Source organism: Diorhabda carinulata, chromosome X (genome assembly GCF_026250575.1).
Source record: "Diorhabda carinulata isolate Delta chromosome X, icDioCari1.1, whole genome shotgun sequence".
Lineage (NCBI taxonomy): Eukaryota > Metazoa > Arthropoda > Insecta > Coleoptera > Chrysomelidae > Diorhabda > Diorhabda carinulata.
The window spans coordinates 63,946,210-63,954,536 of NC_079472.1; the positions used below are offsets into that span (position 1 = coordinate 63,946,210).

The 8,327-nt window shown below is 32.8% G+C and overlaps 1 protein-coding gene across 4 annotated transcripts; it reads right to left on the reverse strand.

The window, feature by feature from the left end:
- Positions 1-4,834: 4,834 nt before the first annotated feature.
- Positions 4,835-8,142, reverse strand: LOC130900993 (zinc finger protein 501-like). 4 transcript variants are annotated; one of them, XM_057812029.1, is made up of 5 exons: positions 7,878-8,142; positions 7,468-7,823; positions 6,992-7,270; positions 6,362-6,576; positions 4,837-5,053 (listed from the first exon to the last, which is right to left on the reverse strand). In XM_057812029.1, the coding sequence occupies exons 1-5, from the start codon at positions 8,025-8,027 to the stop codon at positions 4,866-4,868; spliced, it is 1,188 nt and encodes a 395-aa protein (XP_057668012.1). In that variant the 5' UTR covers positions 8,028-8,142; the 3' UTR covers positions 4,837-4,865. The 4 variants fall into 4 exon arrangements, with proteins under 4 accessions (XP_057668013.1, XP_057668015.1, XP_057668012.1 ...); XM_057812030.1 differs by lacking the exon at positions 6,992-7,270 and having other exon boundaries at positions 4,835-5,053; XM_057812032.1 differs by lacking the exon at positions 6,362-6,576 and having other exon boundaries at positions 4,835-5,053.
- Positions 8,143-8,327: the final 185 nt, after the last annotated feature.

Sequence of the window (8,327 nt, forward strand, 5' to 3'; positions counted from 1 at the left end):
CAAAAAAGTTCAATGGAACTGAGATCCGGGCTCTAATGGGACCAAACCATGTTTATTAACACCCCTTGTGCCTCTTTCTCTACCAAATATTCTCTGCATAATTCGAAACTACTCGTGGGATCATTGTCCTATTGGAAAATGAATCCATCTTAAACGCAAAGCCGAAGGAACGGCATTTTGTTTTAAAATTCCGTCATTTTTGATCAAATCGCCAGTTCCATTGCTAGAAAAGCAACCCTGGACAATAATTGAGCTACCACCATGCTGTTTTGTTGATACTATACAGTCTGGCATCATCTTTTTTGGTCCTTGCTTCGACCGTAAATGCTTCGTTTTCAACCAAATAGCTCAAAATTGGATTCATCGATCCCAAGAACTTTTAAAGATCTTCTTTGATTCGAACACGATGAGCAAGGATCCACTGCATCCGTTTTTTTCTTTGTGACCTTAGTAAAGGTTCGAACGGCGATACGGGAGCTAAGGTAGAAATACTCAACCCAGAAAATTTTATCACCTTATTTCGGGAATTAGACGAAGAATATTTCCAATATTTCAAGATTACAGTTTTATGAGCTGCTGTCAAAGATCGCTTCGAATATTATTAAACAAGACACTAATTATGAACTTGATTAAAGGTGAATAACATTGTCAGTTTGGTCCTAGGGTATTGGATGGGAACTAACAACTTTGCTCAGTTAAAAACGGATCTAGTGCACAACTAACCCATCTTGACATAGTTCACTTAGTTTAGCTCTGTTAGCTCCTGGTCGACACAACTACACGTACAAAATATGCACAGCTACGTGAGCTGAGCTAAACTAACTTAGATTAGCTCTTGGTCGACAACCCGCTTAAAACTTCGCATATCTCATTAGCCGTGGACAGCCTAGTTTATATGGCAGATCTGCTATCTGAGCAGATTCAGATTATGTGTTCCCATAGCGTCGATTGAGTATCGCGCGACTACATTAAATCACAGCGAATACCTCGGCTTGAAAGACTGTCTCCCAAGCGAAAAATATTCGCTTATTATGAGGTGTCCTCCGCAAAAGCCTGCTCCGGCCAAGCCATTCCTCTTAAAGCCTTCTTTGTACCAAATGGTTTCATTATTCAGTTTGGCGGGCTTGGAGTCACCGATCCACTGCTCCCGCTCAGTGATATGTGCCTCTAAACCCTTATTGATAAGTCGCTATCCATCGAAATGAATGAGCATTCACCTATGGCTTGCGTCCATATTTTTGCATGGCCAGTTGATTCAGCCTGCAGTTCTTTGTGGATGCGCAGCCTGTGAATTCTACAGGTGGTGTTTAAAGCACGATTTTCAAGCACTAATTATTTATCTGTGGTTTGTGGGGCAAAGGAAAATCGCAACTGTGTTTGACGCTCGATTGGGAACTGAGATTGTGCCATTCTGCAACTATTCTGTAGTCGTAGTTAAGGTCGAATGAATTTTTCGAAACACATATACCAATACGTCAAGCTTTGAGTTATTCAATTTTATTACAAAATACACTAACCTTTCAAATGAAGATGTTTTGTTGTTGATGATTCTGGTGCACCAAGGAATATTTGTATTGCAACAAAAAAAAGTGAGAATCGATTTTAAATTTCGTCGTTTTTGTTTCTTATACATTTTTATATAAATAAATTTATTTGAACGCAATTAGAATGATATTATTTTTTGATAATACCGATGCTATTTCGTGGTAACAACTAGGTCACTCCAGGTAATTAATTATTAAAGAATTCATGACGGGAAGCGTGAATTATATTCATAAATTAATCAAATGTCAATGAAAATTTTACGAACACACAAAATTTATTGTATACAATTAAAAAACATGGACGGATTTTTTTATTTGTTTCGAATTTTTTTAATACAAAGTGGACCACAGAAAATAGTCCACCCTAGAGATTAGCTCAAACGTCCTAGTTAGATACATTATTCACGTACGTTATAAATAACAGACAACTCAATAAGTCGTGTGACACACATTTTTTGTCAAATATCGATTTTATTCATCAATGTAATCTCCTTCAAGAGCAAAATAGGTTTTAGCTTAATCATTTACTTCTTCATTTGAGCTGAATTTCTTACCGGTGGGCATTTTTTTGAGATCAGTGAATAGCCAGTAGTTACTGGAGGTCAGATCTGGATTATCCGGTGGATAAGGAAATAATTCGTTCAATTGAACCATCGACTTGTGGATCGACGCATTGTCTTAGTGAAACAGTGACTAATTCTTCGACATATGAGGCCGTTTTGTCTTGTTTTTCGCATTAAAACGATCCAACAACTTTATGTAGTTTTCGCTATTTTGAAGATAGTTAATGAATAATATTCGATCCGCATCTCAAAATACTGAAGTCATAACCTTCCCAGCTGACTGTTGTGCCTTTGGACGTGGTTCACCGTCTGCAGTCCACTTAGATGATGATCGTTTTGATTCCGGAGCAAACTGATGAATCTATTGTCGCATATCCACGCTAAAAATCTGATTTATCACGTATAAACATGGCCAAACACTGCTCTGATTCATCAGCTCGTTATTCTTGATTGACTGAGAGTAAACGGAGTTATCACTGTGTTTCTTTGACAATGGCAGTACCATATGTGTATCACTCACACGATTTATTGAGCGATGTAATATATTAGTACCTACCTAGAAAACGCCATCTCTACGAGATGAATCAAAATAGAAAGCATGATCAATTGCAAGTTTTGATTCCAATAACGAGTAGAAAGTGCTTCTAGTCTCTCTAACACAACTTCACTGACATGTCGCTCTTAATCTTGTAATAAAAGGCTTTATTGCCAAATATGAATCGATCCCTAAGGGACACTCCCTGCTCGGTTCCAAACTCGCATCCTACCTCTAAGCTTCGTATCCTACCAGCCCATTGGGCGCATATTTTTTGTCATGTAAAATTGGTACCTTAAAGCAAATACGGATTGCTCGGGCTTTAAATTATTCGTCAAAAACCTTAATAAGCTGAGATACAGTTTTTTCTTCTGTCTTGGCTGAACTTACTAAATCAAATATAAATTTGTATGTCTCTTCAGAAACATTATCGTTTTCGTTACTTTCCTTGCCGACTTATCCCAGTTTTTTTCCTTCTTCCAAGTTACCGTATAATTTTTTTTTTGGTTTGACAGTTTCTGTCACTTCACAAGGTTAACCGAAAACTTTACTTCATAGAAATTGTACGATTTTTTGTTTTTTTTTTCGTATTTCGCATCAACCACGTTGGTTATTAGCGATGAATTTGGTAATATAATTACAACTTATAGACATTATGCTCGACGCAATTCTTTCCTAGTAAGATTTTCATGTCATTTGAGAAATTACATTGTTGTCACACAAAATTACAGGCACTGATTTTCGAAATTTTGGGACTTGAAGCTCAAAAATATTTTGAATCGCGAATAACTAGAAAACTACGAGGAATTTGAAAGAAAGTGCTAGAGCAAAAAATGAACAGCACAAAATTCTGTACAGATTGGTCTTCAAGCATTTTTTCCTAACCTCAAAATTTTCACCGTAAAATTGGGTCATCTAATAAAAAACATTTTGAATTGCGGATAACTCGAAAACTACAAGGATTTTGACACAAACTGCCCAGAGAAAAAATGCGGAGCACAACATTCTGTACAAAAAGGTTAAAATTTTTTCCTAACCTCAAAATTTCTATTATAAAATGGGTTCAAACGTTCAAAAATATTTTGAATCGCGATTAACTCGGAAACTATGAGGAATTCGAAAGAAAATGCTAGAGCACAAAATGAACAGCACAAAATTCTGTACAGATTGGTCTTCAAGCATTTTTTCCTAATCTCAAAATTTTCACCTAAAATGGGTTCATCTAATAAAGACCATTTTGAATTGCGGATAACTCGAAAACTACAAGGATTTTGACACAAACTGCCCAGAGAAAAAATGCGGAGCACAACATTCTGTACAAAAAGGTTCCAATTTTTTCCTAACCTCAAAATTTCTATTATAAAATGGGTTTAAACGTTCAAAAATATTTTGAATGGGGAATAACTAGAAAACTACGAAGAATTCGAAAGAAAGTGCTAGAGCAAAAAATGAACAGGACAAAATACTCTACAGATTAGTCTTGAAGCATTTTTTCCTAACCTCAAAATTTTCACCATAAAATGGGTTCATCTAATAAAAACCATTTTGAATTGCGGATAACTTGAAAACGACGTAGAATTCCAAAAAGTGCCGGTGCTTAAACTGTAAAGCACAATATGAGTACAAACATTTTTGCGAAAGAGAAACTATTAAGAAGACTGTGAATATTGATATAATAATCAACCGAGAACGAAGATATTGTTCATGATCTTTTTTTTTAAATTGAGTTCATTTGAAACTAAGAAGTAATCCATGAAAATATTTATAATAACACGAACGACAAATCTCTCGTTTGATTTGATTCAAGTGTTTATGTGGTTGATGTACCTCTTCATCTCGCAAGATTTTCGAAAATTTCCTAAGTCGAAAATTATGCCAGCTTACCCGAGTAGAAAGTAGAGATCTTAATCATCATCATACATTTTGATTTTTCGAAAACGAAGTAGTTTTCCAAGAGTTAGAGCAATTTCCATGTGCGTTTGGAACGTAAATTGGTTTAAATTCGCACTGGCAGGAATTCTCGAGCGGATACTTCGAATTTCGACGTTGAGGGAGATTTACTCAGAAATAGTCGCTCCAACGAAAAAATTACTTTAGACTTTTTTTGTAGAAAATTTTGTGCTCAACATTTTTTGGGCAGTTTTTTTCAAATAAGGGAATAACGGAAAGTTTTGGGTAAATAAATAACAAAATATTTCAAATAGTTTAATTTTAATAAAATAATTATACCGTGGAAGGTCGATTTGTATGTATTTTCATATGAACAGTTAAATGATAATTTCTCCTGAAGGTTTTTCCGCAACTGATACATAGATACGGTTTATGTCCTGTATGTATCAATTGGTGTTGCTTGAAATTCTTAGGATCATAGAATGATTTATCGCAAGTATTACAAATTAGAGGTTTCTCGCCTACAAGTTACGAAATTCATCATTTTCAATAATATCTTTCAAGTTACTTAACATTAGAATGTGAAACTTGGAAAAAAGCAACTGAAACGTGTTTTTGCATACTTTTAAACAAAAAATTGAATTTTAGATTATCGACCATCGAATTGGATGACACCCCGTATGTATACCGTCTAATGTCAAACTAATATTTCAAAGGCAGATTTTGACTACAGCATTTGAAAAATGTGAAACTAAATTGGTTGAAAAGTTTTCCACCTGAAAATAAAAATGACAAAACTTTTCAACAAAATTTGGGTATTTTCATTCACTTTGTATGGATAATTGTTTGATAATTACTCGAAAAAGTTTTTTGAGTTACAGACTTTAGTCACAAGGATCGTTTGAAAAGTGTTAAACCTTAACATAAAAATGTCAAAACTTTTTAACTGAATTTAATAAATTTCAGCCATTTTATAAGAAAATTTTTGTCCTACAACCATTCTAGTAAGTCCTTGTGAGTTATAGACCGACGACTAACACTAAAGAAGACGCACACTAACTAAGTGAATGAAATTGGGTCGAAATATCAATAAATTGTACCGTTAATAGTCTGAAGATCCCAATTAACAATCAACAACTGCTACTATGCAAAATAAGGCTGAAACCCATCTGGAATTATGGTATACAATTATGTGGCACTAAAATAAACTCGAATATAACAATTCTAGAAAAATTTCAGTCAAAAGTACTCAGAAATCATGTAAAACCCAAAAAGGTTAGGTTAGGTTAGGTCTAACATAAAGATGGCACAACTTTTCAACTGAATTTAATGAATTTCAGACATTTTATAATAAAATTTTTGTCCTACAACCATTCTAGTAAGTCCTTGTGAGTTATAGACCGACGACTAACACTAAAGAAGACCCACACTAACTAAGGGAAAGAAATTGGGTCGAAATATCAATAAACTGTACTGTTAATAGTCTGAAGATCCCAATTAACAATCAACAACTGCTACTATACAAAATCACGCTGAAACGCATCTGGAATTATGGTATACAATTATGTGGCACTCCAATGAACTCGAATATAACAATTCTAGAAAAATTTCAGTCAAAAGTACTTAGAAATCTTGTAAAACTCAAGTCAATATTCCACTTCTATCTCTTTGAAAATCATTCCACTGGGCAATTTTTCTACAAGTTAATTTTAAATTCCTATCAACCATTTGCTTATTGCAAATTTCACATATTGCAAATAAATAAGGTTTTTAATAAAAGAAACATTCGGGTCACCTCGTATATGCAAATAATTATCTATTACCCTTACCTGTATGTTTTCTATGATGAATATTGCGATAAGAAGAAGACGAAAATAATTTGGGACAGTAGTTACATTGATATTGTTTAACATTCAAATGCGTTTTCAAATGTTTATTCATTCCACTAGATTGAGTAAAGGATTTATCGCAAAATTTACAAGAATACAGTTTCTCACCGGAGTGGATCCTTGAATGTGATGCTAATAAACTATTAGATACAAATCTAAAATTATACAAATCCTATACAACGTCGTTGTTAACAAATTACACTGCTCAATATAAGATTGACTCCTAGTTATATTCATGGAATGGATAAAAGAATTTATTTATGAGTTACCTCGTATAGTTTTTGTTTTATTTTCAATTTAACCTAATATGTGAGAAAGAGAAAGGTTCCTTGAATTTTTTGCGAATGAAATTGTTCATGCAGGGTGAAGAATATTTTATGTTTGTGGACTGAAATGAAAGGAGCACAAAAAGGAAGCGAATAAACAAACAGCTTTTCGCAGAGTGAGATGAGATTTGTTTTCTTTATTTAAGTGAGCAGTACAGTTGTTCATTTGGCTGGTGAACCGGTTCACCAGGTTAAAGGAAAACCTGCAACACCGACGATTATTATATAAATTTTGATAACATACCTTTTATTACAAACTTTACAAACATATGGTTTCTCTCCGTTATGGCTTCTTATATGTATTGTTAATGTGGATGATTGTTTAAAAGATTTTCCACAAGTAGAGCACAAATGAGATTTTTTTTCTACAGATTTAATATTGTTTTTTACATGAGTATATTCTTTGTGCATTTGCATATGTAACGATAGCGTCCCAGATTGAGTGAAAGATCGATGGCATATTGGACATGAATGTGGTTTTAATCCACTGTGAGCCGTCATGTGTCGTTTTACACTTGAATACCTCAAAGATTGATATTTTTTCATATAATTTTAATCAAAAGTGAATCACTACATCATAATAGCACAAGAGAAAACATAATTTTGTCCTTAATACAAGCAAATATTAAATAAATACTTATTTACTTCAGAAAAATACTATAAACTTCAGTGAATTTTCATTTAACCATTATATAAATATTAAATTCAAAATAAACTTACCTGCTAAAAATTTTTCCACAAACTTTACAAGTTAGTTTTTTTATGTCTACATGTTTGTTCTTATGCTTTTCTAATTCCTCTAAAGTCACAAAAGTTTTATTACAAATTGTGCATCGATGTTTGGGCTCATATGTTGAACTATTAGTATCTTCATAATTACTAAACGTAGGAGAAAGATTATTTTCTGCATCGTTATTCAAATCATTTTCCGAATTTGATAAATATCGATATTTTTCTAAATCACTCTCTAATTTTTTTATAGAATTATAACACTTCTGTTTGAATAAAAACGACTGTTCAAGTTGTTGAACACATAATTTACAAATAAAATGAGGAACGTTATCTTTCCTTGAAAGCTAGAAATTCATTATCAAATAAATTTATATTAATTCAAATGTTGTTGAAGGTACCTGCAATGAAGTAAATTTTTCTAAAATATCAATTATGTATTCTTTGTTGTCTTCAATACTAATTTTATCAAATATAGAACACATTTCATTGTAGGAAAGTAAACATGTTCGACATATATTAGATTTGGTAAGTAATAATTCATTTTCCATTATAGGTTTCGTAAGTAAAAATTTTAAAACTGGCTTTTTAGTAACAGACTGATATAAAATTAATTTTAATAAAATCTATTGTTTATTCGATATAAATCGAAATCACTCGAGCATAGAATCGATCTAATTTTTTGAAAAGCTGTTGACATTTTCCAGTTTTCTCATGAAAACTTTTAATCTGTTTTCTTCGTAACACAATCTATGAGTTAACGCTAGTAACTCCGCGCGAAAAATAATTGAACAATTGAATAGTTAATTCTATTATTTACCAGCTATTTTGAAAATTACTCGATACTTAAA